Source organism: Candoia aspera, chromosome 1, assembly GCF_035149785.1.
Source record: "Candoia aspera isolate rCanAsp1 chromosome 1, rCanAsp1.hap2, whole genome shotgun sequence".
Taxonomy (NCBI): Eukaryota; Metazoa; Chordata; class Lepidosauria; order Squamata; family Boidae; genus Candoia; species Candoia aspera.
In genome coordinates this window covers 9,657,399-9,678,020 of record NC_086153.1, presented here as the reverse complement: position 1 = coordinate 9,678,020, position 20,622 = coordinate 9,657,399, and the positions used below count along the sequence as shown (strand labels likewise).

Below are 20,622 nucleotides of genomic sequence, written 5' to 3'. Positions count from 1 at the left end.
TTGCAGAAATGAACAAACAAACGAACAAACAAATACTGGATATGTTGGTTGGTTCTGGTTGGAGATGGCTGTCTTGAAGATACCTTGGCGCCAAGCCATATAGAGCTTTATAGGTCAAAACCAATTCTTTGATCTTTGAACTATTTTGACAAGCAGGTGTGATGTGCTCCTGGAAGTTAAAACCTGACAGCACATGGACTGCTGCATTTTGTACCAACTGCCACTTCTGGTTAGTCTCTGAAAGCAGTCTCATGTACAGCACATTGCAGTGTTCTACTTGTGTGATGATGAGGGAATGAGTTATCACTGCAAGATCCTCACATTTCAAAAAGAGCTTCAATTGGTGCACCTTTGCTGAAGCATGGCAAAAGCTCCCTTGGCCATGGCCTTCACCTGCCCATTTAGCAGTAGCCATGAGTACAGGAGGATCCTTAAGTGGTGGATTTGCTCCTTCATAGGAAGTGCCTCCCCTTCAAGAGACAACACTGGTGCAGTCCAAGAACATTACTGTAGAAATAGCACGTCTATGTTGCTTGGGTTTAGCTTCAATTTGTTTTACCTCACCCATACCCTGAGAGCCTCCAAGCACTGGGACATTACTTGGCACTGCCAGCCTGGCCTGCAGTGGCAGTATAATGCTGGGCATCATCAGGATATTGATGAACCTGTACCAACGGATGACCTCTCCTGGCAATTTTATATGTGGACGTTAATAACAGGAGAGGGAACCAAAATCTTGGCCTACCCCATAAAGGAGCAGCCACTGGGCCAATCTCTCTTCCACTGTAACTACTGACTGAAATTGCCTACTCAGGACAGAAATGGAACCAATGAAGCACAGCACCCTCTATGCTTGTAAGCACTCATGAAGGATACCATGGTTGATATATCAATTGTTGACAGTAGTCCAAGAGAACTAGAACACTACCCTATCTAAGTCCCAACAAAGGCCATCTATTAATGCTGACTCTGTCCCATGCCCAGGCATGAATCCTGACTGAAAAGGATCCAGACAGCCTGCTTCTTCTAGGGTAGTGTTTCCTGTCACTTTCTACAACCTTCCCAAGAAAGGAAAAATTGGAAATTGGGCAATGGTGGTCAGAACTGGTTGGATCCTTCTAAGGGTGCTACCAGCAGCCTAGAAGGAGATTCTCCACAGGATCCTGATTTTCCAGAATCTTCATTTGTTTAGTGCAGGGTTTTTCAATTTTTTTTTTCAGGCTGCGAAAACTTAGTTAAAAAAATTCCTGGAACCCTGCTGCCTGCTTCTCAGAGGTGATGAGTTATCATGAGCACAAAAGCCTCCTGGGTGGGTGGGGCTTTTGAATGTCAGCCGACAAGCTCTATCCTTTCTTTACCTTAGAAAAACGTTATGCATGTACCAGACTGTGTTGAAGTGCACTTTTTTTTGTTCTTAGTCTCTCATGAAACCCCATCAAGTTCTTGCAGAACCCTAAATTGTGAAAAACCCTGGTTTGGAGAGCTTCCATGAATAGAAGGAGTATTGTAAATACCTACCTCTATACATGAAAGATGGCAAGAGGAAAGCAGAGGTAGCTTGCTTGCCCTCTTGAAGTGAAAGAGAACAGCTTTCCTCCCTTTCCAGCAACACTTTCAGGCATGTTTCATCCCTTGCCTGTTCATTTGTGTCCAATAATTTCTTTCTTTATTATCATATTTTAGTAAATTCAAGACAAGCACACTTCCAAGTCACCTTCATCTTCTTTTGGGGGAACTAGGGTATTAAGGCTTATTACAACCTTTCTCAATCTAGTGCCTTTCAGATATGTTGAGACTAACAATTCCTAGAACTCCTAACATAGAGGAATTTGGGCTGAAGATAGTGACTGGGGAAGCATCATGGACAGGGCTCCACTCTCATCTTCTAGCTGTTTGGCCCTATGACACTCATTGACTTAAAAAGGAGTTGTTCCTAAGAAAGTGTATAGAGAGACTGAGGCCTTAAAGGGCTTGATGAACTTTGCATTAGAATGAGGAGAAAAAAAATGAGCTCCAAAATTAAAAAAGTAATTTTCATAACTAAAAATAGACCTGACCTCTTTATGCAAATGTAAAGGCTGTCTACTTTTTTGGTTAGGAAAAAAGAAAGTACATTAAAAGATTAGAAGCTGTTTGTTCTCCATCACTTCCTACACTATTATTTCCTTAGCATGGTGTGTCTAAAAAACCCTGCTTTCCTATGCAAAGTTAAAAAAGGAAAGCATTTCAGACCTAACATGTGTACAAGTTGGGAAAAACCATTAGGAGCAAGAAAGAAATGATTACATATTTTTTTCCTATTACGGGCAGATGATTACTTGTTATTAGTATGTGGGAGGAGTATGTTATACCTAACCAAGAAAGAACACATACTCAGCTTGAAATAAAACTTAAGCTATCAAGCTTTTCCCTTATCTATTTATGTAACAATATTAACAGAAAAGGTTAGATGCTACAGTTAGCTTTATAGAACACAGCAAGGTTTCATGGGATGCTTTCCATGTAAACAAGGACACCATGGCTTGTTTCTTAGTGAGATTGAGTGTAGATCTCCATCCTGTATTGCTCTTAGTCTGAAAATCAAAAGTTGCAATTACAGAACTGGAAGACGGTGCTATTACCAAATTCTCCAAGTCAGAAAGTAGTCACTCTACCTGTTTATGAGGACCCCTGAGTATGTGAGCCTTGGCGCCTTCACAAGCTGTCCTCATTGCTTCCAGTGACGGTGTCCCCAAAAGATCTGTGATCAAATCCAACTATAGAAGTGGGGAAAAAAAAAACAGCACTCCAATTTTATTTTATCCTGAAATAATCTCTGTCAATACAAAAGTAAGAATACACTGCCCATTTCCTCACTACTTTTAGGTATTCTTTGAAACTGGGCAAGTGTACATGTGTGTGTGTGTGTGTGTGTGTGTGATTTATATATATAATATATAATATATAATATATTATAAATATATAAATATATTATATAATAGCTTTTGACATAAGTAATACTTCAAGGAGATTTACAATCTATTTGTACAGAAGCAAAAAAATGCAACAAAACCACAAATAGTAAAAGCAGCAGACAAACAAAATGATTTTGTATATTGTTAAACACTGTAAAGATCACAACAGACGTCACACTTCACGCTGCCCTTGAAGGCCATTTGGAAGCTACAGCTGGTCCAGAATGCAGTGGCAAGACTAGTACACCCATGTAACATTGCTGCACTAGTGACCAGTTGGCTTCCAAGTGCAATTCAAGGTGCTAGTGGTCACCTATAAAGCCCTTCATCGCCCAGGGCCAGGATATTTATAGGACTGTCTGTCTCTATCTCTGCCCATCAGGTAAAACTATGGCTGGCATGCTTCAGGTCCCCAGCAGTGTCATCTGATGGAACCCAGGAGACTTGCCTCCTGTGTCACTGCAACTGCTCTATGGAACAGCATCTTCCCACAGATTCAGATGGCCCTGATTCTGCTGGCCCTCAAAAAGGCATTGAAGACCTGGTTTTCTTCCCAGGCTCTGAATCAGGACAGCACATAAGCCTGTACAAGTGAGCTCCCTCTGGTGCGATGGGTTTTTATGGATTTCTGTTTACTTCTGATGTTTTAAACCCTCTGTTAGTCACCTAAGGTTGCATCCTGAGTGGGCAGCCATATAAAGTAAGATAATAAATAAATAAAGGCACACAAATTTGTCTACAGATAAAACTCTGTAGTTTGGGCATTACCACAGAGCATATCTTTTGTATGATAGCCACTTGCCTTTCTGTTAGAAAGCAGGGTTAAGAGAGAAAGCCTCTGGAGACTACCTTAATTGGCAGGCACATTTACTGGGAATTCAGTCCTTCAAGCTCTGCAACCCTGTCTGTTTATTTTAAGTGCCTGGAGAATCCTGATAATTGTAACTTCAAATCCCTGCTCCTTTCAATGAACTATATTTCCAAGAAATTTAATGTGGAGAGGCCACAACAGAACATGTGTAGATCGATTTAAGATCATTAGGATAGATAATGCTTACATGGGCATACTATTCCTACCAAAATTTAATAGAAAACTGGAGACAAAAGATCCGTAGTCAGCACTGAACTTTGATTCAGCGGCTATATGTCGTTAACTGGCCTCAGTTTTTGATTCACAGAACAGAAACCATCTGCCTCACAAAGGTCTTTTTTTTGTAAAGATGACACACAGGCCATGGAACAACATGCATGTTAAGAGAGCTACACATGAGAAGTAGTTAAGAAGCATGCAAGTGAATGTAGGAAGCTGCCTTCAAAACTTAAACATCAAATAACTGAAACATGTTTATACAAAGCCCTGGTGTGCTGCTGCCTGACTGTCAGATTCCCCAGACAGCATAGTTGAAGATCCTGACAAATATGAAGGGTGTTGCATTGAGGAAGTTTCTTTTAGGGCAATCTAATCAACTGACACCTAGTCACAAAACCTTTATATCCATGCCCAGCTATAAGAGTTTTCCACCCTTAATCTGGCAAAAAAAAAAAAAACAGAACAAAGCAGTCTCATTCTCAATTAGACTATATTACAATTCATTTTCTTACAATGAAAAATGTTTGCAACATCACCCTAAATGTGGAAATCACTGATTACTGTGAACAGAAGCAAATGTCAAGAATAGCTACCAAAGCTTTGCAACTCTGCTATTATCCACCCAACTTAAATATTTTACAAAAAGATTTCAGGAGAGCATCTCACTTTTCTAGCTAATCAGAATTTTTAAAAAGCACTTTCAGCATGCTAAAGAGAAGCCACCCACATTTGTCCTCGCAACTCCTGGACAAAATGGGTGGCCTTGAGCGGGCTTCTATCTCAACCTCCACTCCCCATCTGTCACCCGGGAAGGATGACAATCTACCTCACAAGGTTGCTCTGAGATGAATCAGATAAGCAAATGCAACTTTATTATCCCTACACAAGAAGTAGGGGGCCAGAAAACCTAATAGGAAAAAAAAGTAAGGAAAACAGCTCATGGTCGTATGGCCAAACTAATAAACATATTAATTAGGTCTCCAATGGTTAAACACAATTTCTTAGTACAAAAAGTAAAGATCTCTCTCTTTCTCTCTCTCTCACACACACACACACACTCACACAAAAAAGCAAGCAGCCACCCTTAAAATCACCAAATGTGGAAATACCTTTTCCCATTCTAGTGCCCCCCACGTGCTGAATAACAACTGGGCATGTTGGCAGTTGCAATCCAATACTTTAGGAGGGAGTAGATTGCCTGATCTTCACATTAAAAGCAAAGCACCTTTATACCTGCTGAATGGGGCTTTGAGCTTGAAACAATATTCTTCGTCCCAGCAGCTCGGCAAATATGCAGCCTATGGACCAGATGTCAATGGCATTGCTGTAGTGACGGCTTCCCATCAGGATTTCCGGAGCCCGATAATACTGAGTAACAACTTCCTGAGTCATGTGACGAGATTCATCTAATTCTTCCACCCTGGCTAGGCCAAAATCACAGATCTGAAAAAGTAAACATTTGTTAATGTTATACACACTGACTGTAGGAAGAAGTGCTCTGATACGTCATCCTTGTAATTTCTTTGTTCTTTCTGGTGCCTTTGAGTCAGTGTTGATTCCTGGTGACTGCCTGGACAAGTCCCTCAAGTTTTCTTGGTAAGATTTCAGAAGTGGTTTGCCATTGCCTGCTTCCTGGGGCTGAGAGAGAGTGACTGGCCCAAGGTCACCCAGCTGGCTTTGTGCCTAAGGCAGGACTACAACCCATGGACTCCCACTTTCTAGCCTGGTGCCTTAACCACTACCCCAAACCGGTTCTCCATGCTAGTAATAGCCTACATGAAACATGGCTTGGGCTGAAGGCACTGCACAGATTTAAGCCAGGCACGTGCAAATATAGATTATACATGTAGTTTATAACTCCTGTAATCCTCTCACCATTATGGGAATAGAAACAATGCAGTGGAAGGCACACTCACAGAAAAGTCCAGGTCATCCATGAATGTCTGTGCATGCTAGAAGGCAAGTGTACTTCCTTCCCTGCCACCCACTTGATCTCCCCACCACCTGTGTGCATGGCTATGATTAGGTGCATGGTGGGAAGGTAAATTAACACCGGCCGATGTTCTACCCAGGATTTTCTCTGGGCTGATCTTTCAAGGCGTAGTTTCCACATGCAGAGAAAGTCCAGCTGTATCTGGGTTGTACCCAGTTAGAAGAGCAGGTGAGGCTTACATGAGATTATGGTCCTCTACACAAAAGAGCCATACAGACAGTCCTCACTTAATAACCACAATAGGGAGTGGAAAATTGGTTAAGTGGTACAGTCATTAAGTGAATCACCACGTGACCAGACCCAATTTTAGGACAGTCATTAAGCAAATAATGGATCGTTAAGCAAATCACCGTGGTCGTTAAGCAAATCCAGCTTCCCCAATGGATTTTTTTTGTCAGAAACCAGCAAAAAACATTGCAAATTGTGATCACGTGACTGCAGTGGCAACTGGTCATAAATGCAAGCAGGCTGCCAAATGCCCAAATTGCAATCATGTGACTGTGGGGGTGGTGTGACAGTTTGTGATGGTTATGTGAATACAGGTCGTAAAGCACTTTTTCTGAGGCTGTTGTAATTTCAGACCGTTGTTAAATGAATGGTTGTTAAGCAAGGACCACCTGTAAATCTCTCCAGAGAGAAAACTAGTACTTTATATCATGAAAAAGTATTCTAACCTGGCCCTCATTGTTATTGTAATATGCAGACTAATTTTGTATGTAAGCAGATTCAGTCATAGGTGCTCCTGTTACGTGTCTAAAGTACAATCCAGTTTGCTGTTTGTAACAATGAGTCCCTAGCCACATGTAGCAGTAAGCCATTGTATAGCCAATGCTCTCAGAAATAGGAATATGAAGAGATTCAAATGAACATAACATGATTTGTGCTGGAGTAAACACTAACTTTTACGCCAGAGAGAAAAGAGACCAGACTGCCCAGACCAGAATCCTAAGCTGCTCAGTTAACAGGAAAGAAAAGCCATTGCCTTCAGGAGGACCTGGAGAGAATACCTTATTTATTTACAATGAGGGAGAATCTCTGGCTTTTATTTAACTTTATCATGAGGAGGAGATGAGGAGAAATATAATTCTCCCTCTGCCACTACTCACTCCAAGGGAAATTGTTTATGCCAATAGAAGACAACCTTAGTTATGAAATATGGCAAGTGAGTGGTTAACAACACTTCTCAGTGTGGTAATCATAATGCCAATAATGCATTCAATGAAATCCTATTTTTAAAATAGAGACAGCTACTTCGCCAGCACAAACTCATCATTAATATTTATGACTGTTTCAGAGAAATTTATTCATTTATTTATTTTTCAAATTTCTATCACCACCCATCTCCCCCAACAAGAAATGCAAAGTTCCAGGGTTTTGTACTAAACATATTGGGGTTAGACAGGTCACAAAAGCAAGTCCTCACACAAATGCTTTTCTGCATGAACTCAGAAGGGCTGCCTATTTTATATAGGCATTTAAAAAATACCTTAAGAACACAGTTGCTGTTCACAAGAAGGTTCCCTGGTTTAATGTCTCGATGCAAAATACCAGCTGAATGTAAGTATTTCAGGCCTAGAAAAAAGCAAAGCAGAGCAGAAGTTTAAAAACCACATGGTGCGCAGAAACAAGCTGTGGATCAAGTCTGTGCCTGCAAAAACGGACACATTTGTAGCACATTAGCCAAAATATTCTTTTTTTATACTAATACCCCCTTTGGTCCAGAAGGGTCCTGGAGAAAATTTATCTCTGTGGTTGCAAAGAGTCAACACCAACTTGGTGGCACATAATCAATCAAGTCCAGAAGGCAGCCAGCATGATTTAGTGGTTAAGGAGCTGTAGTAGGAGTGGGGAGACTGAGGTTCAAGTTCTTCCTTAGTCACAGAAACCAGCTGGGTGACCTTAGGCCAGTCACTCCCTCTCAGCCCAAATCAGCATCAGGCTCTGCAACAAGCTGGCCAATAAACAAAGAAACAATCCTTTTTGCTTCATCCCTTGATAATCTTCACTGTAAGAACTAGGCAAATGGAGTGCATGCAGAACAACACTAAGAAAAACAACCACCCCATTTAATCTCGGAGCAAGGTGGTGTATATAGTACTTCGTCTGAGAAGAGAGATAGTTAACTGATCCAAATTCACCCAGTGAGCCTCAGCAGTCGAGGGTGGATTTAATCCTAGTCCAATATTTTAGCCACTGTATCACATACCCTGTTCAAGAAGTATGGTGCATATGCTAGACCAGTGTTTCTCAACCTCAGCAACTTTAAGCTGTGTGGAATTCTGGGAGTTGAAGTCCACACAGCTTAAAATGGCTGAGGTTGAGAAACACTGTGCTAGACTAAGACTAGGGAGACTCAGGTTCAAATTCACCTTTTTCTAAAACGCATTTGGATTAAAAAAAACTTTCTAAACTAAAAAAGCATATATTTTATCAATTGCAAATTGAATTCATATTATTCATAGGGACTGTATGAACATTAGAAAAGCAATACAGTATGACTAATCCACAAATTACTTTGCAGCTGTAAATGGTTTTAAAAATGTGCTTACTTGCGGGGCCACCCTTTACCTCATTTTAATTTATATGCCCCCTCCTCCTGTTTCAGATTTGCCTTCATGCTGTCCCCCTCCACCCCGCTATTTTATGGGCAGTCCCACAAATTGGCTTCTGCCAGAGTGTTTATATTACATGGTCAGCAGTGGGGAAATACGCTTACATGTTGCAGCGGGGACTCCAATATATTTATTCCGCATTAAAAATCAAAGTAAATTACCTCTTAAAATCTGGTAAAGAAAAACTTTGACGTGATCTGAGCTGAGTGGCTGAGGAGAGACAATAATCTTATGGAGATCACTCTGCATCAATTCTGTAACAACATATCTTTAATTATATTCATTAAGGAAAATACAAGTCAGAAAGTGGATCAGATAATTCAATTCCAGTAAGATGCAAGAGACATCACAACAAGAGCTCTTTCTCATATCTTTTAACCTGTAGCTATTTATATATTACAGAATCAGAAAAGATCTGAACAGTTGCTAAGAATTATTTCCATCATAAAGGCCTTGCTGTTTACCTCTAAGCCAGGTTTTTTTGACTAGAGGACCGCTCAAAAAAATCTTTGCTTGAGGTCAGTAAATCTGTTTTTCTTTTCAGTTACACATGACCCATTTTTTAAAACTTGCACTTTTCTTTCAGATTGGCAATTTTACATGAGGAAACAAGACAAAAAGTCACAGTGACAGATCTGGACTGACAGGAAATGAAATTGCATGTGTGTTTGTATGAATATATCAATATAAATAAATAAACAAACTCCCCTCTCACCCCTATGGGTGGTGTGTGTCTTCCTCAACCTCGGGTCCTCTACCAGAGGCCTGAGAGTTTGAGGGTTCTGAGCAGGTTCTCAGCTGTTCCTAGCACTGCACTCTTCTGGACAGAGAGCTCCGATGTTGTTCCTGGGATCTGCTGGAGCTACTCTCCCAGCTTGGGAGTCACAGCCCCGAGTGCCCCTATCACCACTCGGACCACTTTGGCCTTCACTTCCCACATCCTCTCTAGTTCCTTCTTCAGGTCATGGTATTTCTCCAGCTTTTCATACTCCTTCCTCTGGATGTCGCTGGTACCACTACATCTATCACCACCGCTGTCTTCTGGTCCTTGTCTACTACCACAATGTCTGGTTGACTGGCCATACCTGCCTGTCCATCTGGATCTGGAAGTCCCACAGGATCTTAGCCCTGTCATTCTCTACGACCACGGACAAGACAATATCTATCTATATCTCTATCTATCTACAGTATATCTATTCTACAGTATATCTATATAGATAGATCAGTGAGCACTATTCAATGTGATGAAAATCAGTACCCTCTTTCTGATAACTATTTTAAGGTGGAATTACAAACTAGCATTAGAGACAGCTCAGAAACCTACTGAGATGATATCCCCTCATCCCATGGGTTTTACACAGAAATCACACCAGAGAACTGTTGGCAGATGCTGGGAAAGCCTTTAGCCCAGGAGAGGTCAACAAAAGTCACACACCAAGCATTTCTATAAAAAATAATTTATTTACAGAAAGCAAAAACAAAAGCAAAACATTTAAAGGACTTAGCTCTCATTGAGAGCTACCTGGCTTGCTACATGCCGGCAGAGAGAAAAAAGAGGAAGTGAAAAGACAAGTCCGGGCAGGTCCTCCCCCCAGGCTATTTTGCATGAAGCACGTGAGAGGAGACAATCACTTGCAACCTTTCACCCGGCCAAATGATTAGGTATAATAGTAGCTTAATCTGTTAGTAGGGAAACCTCAACACTCCCCTTTTTACACTACAGATTAAGATGCATAACCAATCTTCTCTGACTTTATATGTCTTTCCATTCACATTACCATTATCTCCCCTTTGGTTTAACAGAAAGTTACCATTTTTCTTCCTGTGTTTTTCCAAACCTAGGTAATTGGTCACAACTTCAAGGCTTTTTAATATGAAATGGCTTTTCATGCAGGCTTCAAAATCAAGCCTTTGTTTTTCTGTTGATGTGAATAGCAGCAAATCATCAACATAAATGCACAGATACATACAGCCTTGTTTGTCCTTCTTCATATATACACAGGGATCTGCTTTTCCTTTGAGTGAACCCTTTTGCAACCAACCTTGCTTTATATTTTTGGATTTTGCCATCAGCATCCCTTTTCAGTTTGAAAACCCACCTACAACCCAGACAGCGTTCATTGGGAGGTAGATTTACCAGTTTCCATGTTTTATTTTCTTTCAAGGATGCTAATTCCTGTTGCATGGCAGAATGCCAATTTTGTGCAATCTCAGGTGGTAAAGCATTCACTTGTTCTAAAGACTCAGGTTCTGTGAATATGTGAAAAGCCTTTACTGTTTCAGCCTGAAAACGTGATGGAGGAACGCCTTTATTACTCCTCTGAGATCTGCGAGGTAATACAGGGCTTAAATTTTGACTCCTATCACTTTCCTGAGAAGCATCTATCTCATCAGACAGATCTTCAATTTGCTTTTCTGGTTTAATGTCCTCATCAGGCAAAAGATCACCATCAGCAAGTCCTTGCTGTTCTCTTGTGGTGGTCAGTTCAACTGGAGAGCTAGAATTTAATCTCCCCCAGTTTTGTTCAGCAAAAGAAGCGCTTTTGCTAATTATTAATTTCTCTCCCATTATGAACCTGTAGCTCCTCTGGCTTTGTTCATAGCCAACAAAGATGGCTTTCTTTGTTGTGGGGCCTCCTTTCCTTCTCTGCTGTTTTGGAATGTGAACCCATGCAGTGCTACCAAACACTCTAAGATGGCTTACCTTTGGTTTCACACCATAAAACAAATGGAATGGAGTGTCCTGAATCATAGAGTTATACAACCTGTTCTGAACATAACAAGCAGTCGATAAAGCTTCTCCCCAGAACTTAAAACATAATCGTGAATCTTTTAACATGCATTCCATCGCATTTTGCAAGGTTCTGCCCTTTCTTTCAGCAACACCATTTTGCTGAGGGGTGTACGGGTTAGAAAGAATTTGTTCTATCCCTTTTTCCACTAGGAACCTTCTAAATTTGTGAGAAAGGTATTCTCCTCCTCTATCACACTGGAGTGCAGATACAGGCCTAGGGAATTTTCCATTTGCCCATGTCACAAAACTTTTAAATTTCTCAAATGCCTCATCTTTATGTTTTAAGATGTAGATAAATGTGTATCTTGAGAAATCATCAATGATGGTCATTGCATACCTTGCTTGTCCAAGACTTGGAGCAAAAGGACCAATAATATCAGAGTGTACAATTTCCAAAGGTCTAGTTGTAACTCTGTCACTGTGCTTACTCACAGGAGCTTTTAGTGTTTTGCATTCTTTGCAAACTACACAATCTAAGTATTTATCACAGGGTTTTATCTTTAGGTCAGCACACAGCTGTGGCATTTGTGCTATATACTTGTAATTAGCATGACCAAGTCTCCTGTGCATCAGGTGTACACATTGGTCATGATATGGTGTGTTGCCAACTGCAGCCTTGCAGCTTGGCTTCCTTGCATTTTGCACAATGTACAAGGAGTCTTTTAACATACCAGTAGCACACAATTTCCCATTTTTACGTATTTCACAAGCATTTTTCTTAAATGTTATGATATACCCTGTTGCAGCCAATTGTGCCACAGATAAAAGGTTTGATTGTAAATTTGGCACATACAACACACCTTTTACAGTTTCTCCTAAGCAGGATAAATACAAGTCACCTTGTCCCATAATTTTGGTCACAGACCCATCAGCCAAAGATACACTTTGTCTTTCAGTTTTAGACAGTGACACAAAAGAGCTTTTACAATTACATAAATGACAACTGGCCCCAGAATCTAACACCCATACATCAGAATTACCCTTCTCAACAACCTGTGCAATTTGGGTTGTCTGAAGAGCCTTCTTCTGTGTTGCCCTTGTGTTCTTCTGCTCTGTCTTTCTACTCTTGGGTCTCATGGCACAGTCTCTTTGCAAATGTCCAGCTGAACCACAAGTGAAGCATCGCTGGCTTGCTAGTGCTGTGGCCTCAGGTTCCTTTCCCTTCTTTTCCCTCATTTTCTGGTCTTGCAGCTTTCCAGAAGAGATGGGGGGGGATCTTTCCTCTCTCTTCTCCCATTCAGCGAGTAAGCGCTGTGTAACATACGATGGGGTGAGGTCTGCTTCAGGCATAGCCTCCATGGTACAGATCAGCGTGTCCCACGTTTCATTTAGTGAGGACAGGAGGATATAGGATTTTGTGAGAGGTGTAAATTCCATTCCTCTCTCCTGCAACTCAACAAACAGCTGCTGAATATAATGCAGGTGCTCAGGAAGGCTTTCTCCTTCTGCAAGGTAGGCTCTGTACAGCTTTTTCGTCAGAGTAACTTTACTCCCTGCTGTTGCCTTTACATATAAGTCTCTCAAAGCGTCCCAAAGTTGCTTTGCAGACTGCATGCCTCGCACGTGGACTAGCTGATTGTCCTCAACTCCCAAGATAATGGTGGCTCTAGCCCGCTCATCCTTTCTCAGCCATTCAGCACTGGGATTTTGGGGGGTTTGCTCACCAATTTGCAGCCAAAGATCCTCTCTGCGAAGATACATTTCCATCTTCAGGGCCCAATTCAAATAGTTGGTCTCTGATAGGCGCTCCAGAGGCATTGCTGAGGGCTGGGAGGCAGCCATGGCTTCTTCCTTCTTTTGCAAGTCACCTCAGCTAGCTTCTTTGTCCTGCAGACCGGCAGTTGCTGGAAAATCTCCAGGTGGCTCCAAAGAAAATCTTCACAGGTCTTTGCTACCTGCCTTTAAATTGTGCATGAGGTGTGGAGCTGATCTCTCTTTTCTCTCTGGGTTTTACTGCGTTGTTTACTGGGCACATAACCTGTTGGCAGATGCTGGGAAAGCCTTTAGCCCAGGAGAGGTCAACAAAAGTCACACACCAAGCATTTCTATAAAAAATAATTTATTTACAGAAAGCAAAAACAAAAGCAAAACATTTAAAGGACTTAGCTCTCATTGAGAGCTACCTGGCTTGCTACATGCCGGCAGAGAGAAAAAAGAGGAAGTGAAAAGACAAGTCCGGGCAGGTCCTCCCCCCAGGCTATTTTGCATGAAGCACGTGAGAGGAGACAATCACTTGCAACCTTTCACCCGGCCAAATGATTAGGTATAATAGTAGCTTAATCTGTTAGTAGGGAAACCTCAACAAGAACCCACCCACTTCTCACATGCAACATTAAGATAGTTGAAGAGGCAGCTTGGGAAACAGCAATTGCTCCTGTCTGTTCACTTGAATCATACCTGCTTAGATGATTAAACGATTTTCTACAGTCTCCAATAAAGTCTTCCAATAGAACTGAAAGGGAGATTGAGATGGGAGCCTGGCTCCACCTCCTACATCAATGCAATTGCCAAGCAAGATCTCTGATGTATCATCTTGGTTGTTGACAAGAGCCTGGGAGGATATAGAGCCTGAAGCAAAACCAGTGTATCTTGAATTTCGAGTACCAAGCTGTGCTTTTTGGTAACAGCACTGAAAGATTTTATGGACAAGCAGGAGTGAAGAAACTAATTCTAAATTTAAAAAAGAAAAGACAGAGAGTTGGTGTTGCAGGCTCAATGTATCTAAAAGGAGCTGGATCAGGGAATGTTGATCTGACATACAAAGGGTGGCACAGATGATAACATCTTTTCAATATTGGCTCTTCTCATTTGGAAGTGAGGGGAGGGGAGGGGAGGGGGAGGCAGCACTACTCAAAAACATTCCTTTTTTGCCATTTTAAGGAATTGCTACTCTTTGCATTTTTAAAACTTACAGGACTGATTTTGCTTAGGAAAAGGCAAGAGATTTATACAATCTAAAAAGAAACCTATGGATTGGAACAATACATTACATATATTTATGTGTGTGTATGTGTGTGTGTGTGTGTATTTTAAAGTCTGTTGCTGTCTCAAATTTTATTTCTTTAAAACTACTTATATGGCCGTCCTTCTCACAAACATGACTCTGGGCAGCTAACAATTTATTATACTAGCTCTACATTTTATTTATTCTTTTCTGCTTCTCAAAACTACTTTGTAGGGGTCCTGTAAAGATATATTTACAATGAGGGGTAAACTGACAAGTATATTCCTTCCAATGGTTTAATTATATTTGTTTTAGAAACAGCAAAGAAAAACAAGAATCACAACTGGAATTTAAGGCACAAAAGAGTAACCTGCTGTCTTCTAGATGAAGAAAGTGGTAACTTCAGTCCTTTCTCCTGAGTTCAGAATTATACTCACATATGAGTCTCATGGGTCCACCTCTTTGACACAGATATGGTATACAGGTAGCTAATTATTCCTTGTTAATTATATCTGCATCTGAGCAGCAGAAATTAAGACAATCTGAGCAGGTCATCCTAACAAAATATGTACACCAAAGAAAAGGCAAATTTGGAGGAAAAAAATAAATAAAAAGCTGTGACAATATTTATTGCCTTGAGCCCATTTCGGGATGCCTGACCTCAGCCAAATATGCCAATATTTCAAAAGGTACAAAGAGTATTTCAAAGGTGTTTGCATCATGCCCATGTAATAATCAAACTGTTATTTTTCTAGCTAATTCCAGTTCTGTGGGTCATCTGCCTATGCAGGACGTGTTTGGCATGTTTTGGTATAGTAAAAACACGATACCAGCCAGGGGATCAGGAACCCTTAAAAGATAGCAGCTCCCACCTCACATTTATCAGCAAGACAAAGAGCAGCTTCTGGGAACTTCCTTCTTTTCCCTGCAGGAAATAGCACTCAGCCCTAAGAACTGGTTGCCCTGGGACTGCAAAAGGGAAGGAAAACATAGAGATGTTTCCCATTAGCTGGGGCATGGTGTGCTTCTGCAATATGAGTGTGCATTCAGTCACAAAACAGGATATATGAAGAGAACAGAGGGAATGGCCTTGAAGGACAGGAGGAAGAGCTGCTACCAAGGCCATGGTCACCTAAGTGTGGCTTGAGTCCAGGCCAAGAAATAATAATAATAATAAAGGTGGGATAGAAAATAAATAAATAAAATAAACAAACAAACCTGGGAAACTGTGTCAGAGAAGCCCCTCTCTAGTTCATGCGAAGATAGAGGGAGGGAAGGAGGAAGCACATTCAGACTTGAAGATTCTGCTACAATAATAGTAGTACTGGCCTCCACAGCATTGGGTTCTTAGTCTGGTCTACCTTGTAGGGTTGACACCAACCTTGCAAGTCTGAGTGTGTCCTTCCTCCCTGAGTGTGAACTAGGGAGGGGCTATCTGAGCCATTTACTCAAGTTACTTTCTTGGCCTGGCCTCAGCCCCCCTTTTTTCTGACTGTTGCCTTGGAAGCAGGCCTTCTTCCTGTCCTTCCAGGCCACTCCCTCTCTCCTTTACAATGTAGTTCTAATTCAGTTAACAATGCTTTTCCCTGGAGAAAAATCACATATTCTGAGAAAAGCGTGAATCCTATGTGAACCATCCTGTTTAAGTGCTCCTGCATACCGGCATAAGATTTGTAAAGACGTTTGGAATTGAGATGGATGGAATCTGACAAAAATACGCAATGTGTATTCACAACATGCTACTATTACATGATAGCCAATTGCTGTTCCCTACCCTCTGAGTATACTAGTTTGTTTTCAATTTAATCCAAAGACCAGGTGAGGTGTTTTAAGTTGTCAGGAATCTTTTTAGGACTTCTTCATTTACACAGTTTTAAAATCCTTCTCAATGTTAATTTGTCCTTTTAAACCAAGAGCCATCAATCACACCACCTCGACTTTTTACAGGTAGTTCTTAAAACTGGACTGTTGCTTTACAGCACAATTTGTACTCCAAAAAGCTCCTTGAAACATTTAGAGATTCTGTACAGCGAATCCAGCCCTTACAGAGGTTGTGTTAAGCTCTGAGGGAAAGGAAACATTGCATCCAAATGTGCATTAACAACTGCTGGCACAGCTTGAAATCAGTTTTAAATGCAACCTGTGCAAACTCCATTAGAATAAATTCACTAAATAGATACTGTCATGTTCACTGTTTCAATGTACAGTATACATCGTAACGTTTCACATGCCATGGTGCTGACGCGCGTTTCTGTTTGGGAGGGAGCTGCTGTGAAACCTTGTGCCAAGCTCTGTATCTATGTTCATTTCAATGGAATGTGTTTGGGTTATGTGCTCTGTTCAAGGACTTTTCCCGCGGACCATCAGAAGCCGTTAGGAGCACCTGGGATTGTGAGCTTGGGAAGATTCTACGGGGGGAGGGATCTCATTTGTACCGAGGGTTTTTAGTTTGCATTTGGCGCGCTTTTATCATTCTCAGCTTTCTTTGTGATCCTGCATACTATTCTTTAATAAATCAGGTATCTTTGTGATCCTGCTCATGAGTCTGATGGTGTTTTAGAATAGGCAACCATTACATAAAGCTGAGAATCACCAAAGCTGTACCGTTAGCTCCTACCAAGATTAGTTTCTTGTGAGGGAAAATAGTTAATGATGGCCGAGTCCAAGCTCACGACCAGGGGACTTGAGGAACTGACTGGCTTGATGCCCGAGTCAACGGTCAAGAGCGGAGAACTGAGCCTCACCCCAGAACCTTCAGGTTTCCGGCAGGATTTGAGTTCCAGCCCTGAGGTGGAGGAATCCGACGATGGGAGAGAACCAGAGCAACCAGCAACCAGCGAATCGCCCGCAGAGTTGATCACCTGGGATGAAATGGGAGAACCCCAGCCAGGGACGTCCCAGGCGTTCTGGAAGTATCGGTTCCCGATGACCCCAACTGTAGAATCTACCACGGTATCAACAGGGAGACAGCCTAACACGCGAGGGAGGGAGGAATCTCAAACCCCTGAAAGGCTAAGAGTGGTGGAGGCCAAAATAGAATCGATGGAGTACATATTAAGAAACTTGTCTCTATCATGGGGGGGGGGGGGCAGCCGAGGCGCGAAGGAGATTACAGCTCCACACAATCATCCTCCATCCCCCAACTCAAACTGCCGGCGGAGCGGGGCCGGAGACAGTGCCGGGATGAATCTCCACCCCGCAGAGTTCGACCACCAGTGTCCCCACCCCAAGGAGGGAGTACTACTGTAACCTGGGGCCCAACCACTCAAGCAGCCGCTGATTCAGCTCCAACAGGAGTGGGGGTGAAAGACTTTTCTGTCAAGTTTGATAGGGATCCAACCAAGTTATCTTTCTTTCTCACTAATGCTAAAAGTTACATGAGGCAGTTTGGACCATGCTTCCCTTCCGAAGAGGTTAAAATAACTGCCATTGCCACCAAGTTGAAGGGACAAGCGGCTGACTGGTATGTTCAATTAAGTGAGGCTGACTCCCCCGAGCTTGAGTATTTTGAGGACTTCATGTGGGCGTTAAAGCTGCATTTTGAGGATCCTCTAGCCAAGGCAAGAGCTAAAAAGGCACTGAAGGATCTTACCCAGGGCCAACTGTCTGTAGCTGATTACGCCCTGGAGTTTAAGGCTTTAGCTGGGAAAATCCCCGACTGGTCTCAGTCAACCTTAATAGAACGGTTTAAAGAGGGACTCAACCAGGACTTCCTGCAGTGGGCGTTGTGTAGAGACGACCCAGAGACATTGTATGAATGGATCTGCCTGGCCGGCAAGGCTGAGCATGCCCAGCATACCTTCATGCAAACCAAACGACCTGAAAAACAACTAGCCACCATGATGGGACTCCGAAGTGCTGCAACTGCTACCTGGCCAGGCTATAGAGCCTGGGAAGAGGAGAGAGATCGGCACTATGCGAGGGATCAGTGTCTACGACGTGGAAAGGAAGGGCATCGAGCAGCTGATTGCCCAAGCCAAGGCTGGAGATCGAGTGGGCAAGGTGCCGGCCAAATCGCCGCCCCCCTCGCGGCGGATGACAGCAGCCAAGGGGGCAGCCGATGCCAAGGAAGTATTCTACTTCTCGGGAGAGGCAGAAGATGACTCTAAGGAGCCGGCGGGAAACGCCAGCCACCTGCCATGAAGAGCGCCTGTGGGCAGGTGGAGGAGGATGGGCACGAGGATGCTACGGTGGGTGCTGACTGTCCCACTCTAGCAGTAAAAGTGAAATTGGGCTCCCGCACAAAGACTACAGAGGTCTGGGCTTTAGTTGACTCTGGGTGTTCCAGGTGTCTGATTCACCCTGATCTGGTTGCTGCTTTGGACCTGCCTAGCTTCCCCCTCCAGCAGCCTTTGATCTTCACACAGTTGGATGGTTCAACGGCGGGGGGCGGGGGGGGGGCGGTGGCAACCCATTTCACTGGAACTGTCACAATGCAAATGGGCAGCCACTGTGAGACTTTAAAATTTGTAGTGGCACCTGTTGGCAACCCCTTGGTAATTCTGGGGATTCCCTGGTTGACCTATCGAAGCCCACATATAAATTGGGAACACAGAACTCTGACTTTTAAGGATGGGTTTTACCAAGCCCCTACTGCGGAGAGAGCTTCAAGTGCGGGGGTTGGAAGGGCTGCAATTGCCATGTCGCACCCTAGTTTGGCACGTTTAGAAGGCTTGCCCGATTGATACCAGGACTTTGCAGACATCTTTGGGGAAATGGAAGCAGATCAGTTACCCCCCCATTGGAAAACTGATTGTGCAATAGAGTTGGTTCCCAACGCTCAATTGCCCAAGCCAAAAATTTATCCAATGACTCAGAAGGAGCTTGAGGCATTACGGGACTTTATTGACAAAAATCTGTCAAGGGGGTTTATTGAACCTGCAAATTCCCAGTTGGGGCACCTGTGCTCTTCCGGGAAAAGAAAGATGGCACGCTTCGACTCTGGACTATCGGGGGTTAAATTCCGTCTCAATTTGCAACAAATGCCCTCTGCCACTCATGAAGGACATGTTAGCTCACTTGTCTAAGGGCAAGATTTTCTCCAAGCTCGATCTTCGTGAAGCCTATTTCCGCATCCGCATACGAGTTGGAGATGAGTGGAAAACTACTTTTAATTGTCCACTGGGTTCATTTCAGTACAAAGTCCTCCCCTTTGGGTTAGCAGGGGCGCCCGGAGTCTTCATGCAATTGATTAATGAAGTATAATATGATCATTTGTTTAAAGGGGTCCTGGTTTATTTGGACGATGTGCTCATTTACACTGAATCCGAGGAGGAACACGAACGCCTTCTCAAACAGGTGTTAAGTAAGCTTAGAGATGCCAAGCTTTATGCCAAGCTTTCCAAATGTGAGTTTCACAAGACCCAACTTGACTATCTAGGCTATAGGGTATCTGACAAGGGCATTGAAATGGACCCTGCAAAAATTCAGGCGATTTTAAGTTGGGAACGTCCCCGCACCTGGAGGCAATTGCAAAGTTTCCTAGGGTTCAGTAATTACTATCGCCAATTTATCCAGGGGTTCACTGAGATTGCTTTGCCCCTTACTGATTTACTCTGTACCAAGGGTTTGGGACGCGGTGGCGCTGCGGGTTAAACCGCTGAGCTGTCGATCGGAAGGTCGGCGGTTCGAAACCGCGCGGCGGGGTGAGCTCCCGTTGCTCGTCCCAGCTTCTGCACACCAAGCAGTTCGAAAACATGCAAATGTGAGTAGATTAATTGGTACCCGCTTCGGCGGGAAGGTAACAGCATTCCGTGAGTCATGCTGGCCACATGACCCGGAAGTGTCCTATGGACAACGCCGGCTCCAAGGCTTTGAAACGGAGATGAGCACCGCCCCCTAGAGTCGGACACGACTGGACTTTACGTCAAGGGAAACCTTTACCTTTACCTAAGGGTTTGGGGGAGACACGCAAAGTAAAAAACCCTGGGGCAGTGCTGAATTGGACGCCTGAATGTCAGGCAGCATTCGAGAAGTCAAAAACCCTCTTCACTGTTGAGCCTATTTTACAGCACCCCGATCCTGAATGCCCCTTTGTGGTCCAAGTTGTTTCTGACTCCTCAGTTGGGGCTATATTGTTACAGAGAGATTCTGAAAATCACTTGAAACCCTGCGCTTATTTGTCCAGAAAATTTTCTGAAACTGAACGCCGGTGGCAGGTCTGGGAAAAAGAGGCTTTTGCTGTAAAAGCCGCTTTGGAAGCCTGGCGTCACCTCCTGGAAGGCGCTAAATGCCC

General features: G+C 43.0%; 1 protein-coding gene across 2 annotated transcripts in view; it reads right to left on the bottom strand.

Moving 5' to 3' along the window:
* Window positions 1-20,622, bottom strand: part of NLK (nemo like kinase) — a 128,661-nt gene that overhangs the window by 21,100 nt on the left and 86,939 nt on the right. For both annotated transcript variants that reach the window (XM_063297175.1, XM_063297168.1), the window contains exons 4-7: window positions 8,811-8,917; window positions 7,524-7,609; window positions 5,278-5,487; window positions 2,655-2,756 (exon numbers count right to left, since the gene is read on the bottom strand). In XM_063297175.1, coding sequence (XP_063153245.1) covers window positions 2,655-2,756; window positions 5,278-5,487; window positions 7,524-7,609; window positions 8,811-8,917 — 505 coding nt within the window. The remainder of the gene's footprint in view (window positions 1-2,654; window positions 2,757-5,277; window positions 5,488-7,523; window positions 7,610-8,810; window positions 8,918-20,622) is intronic.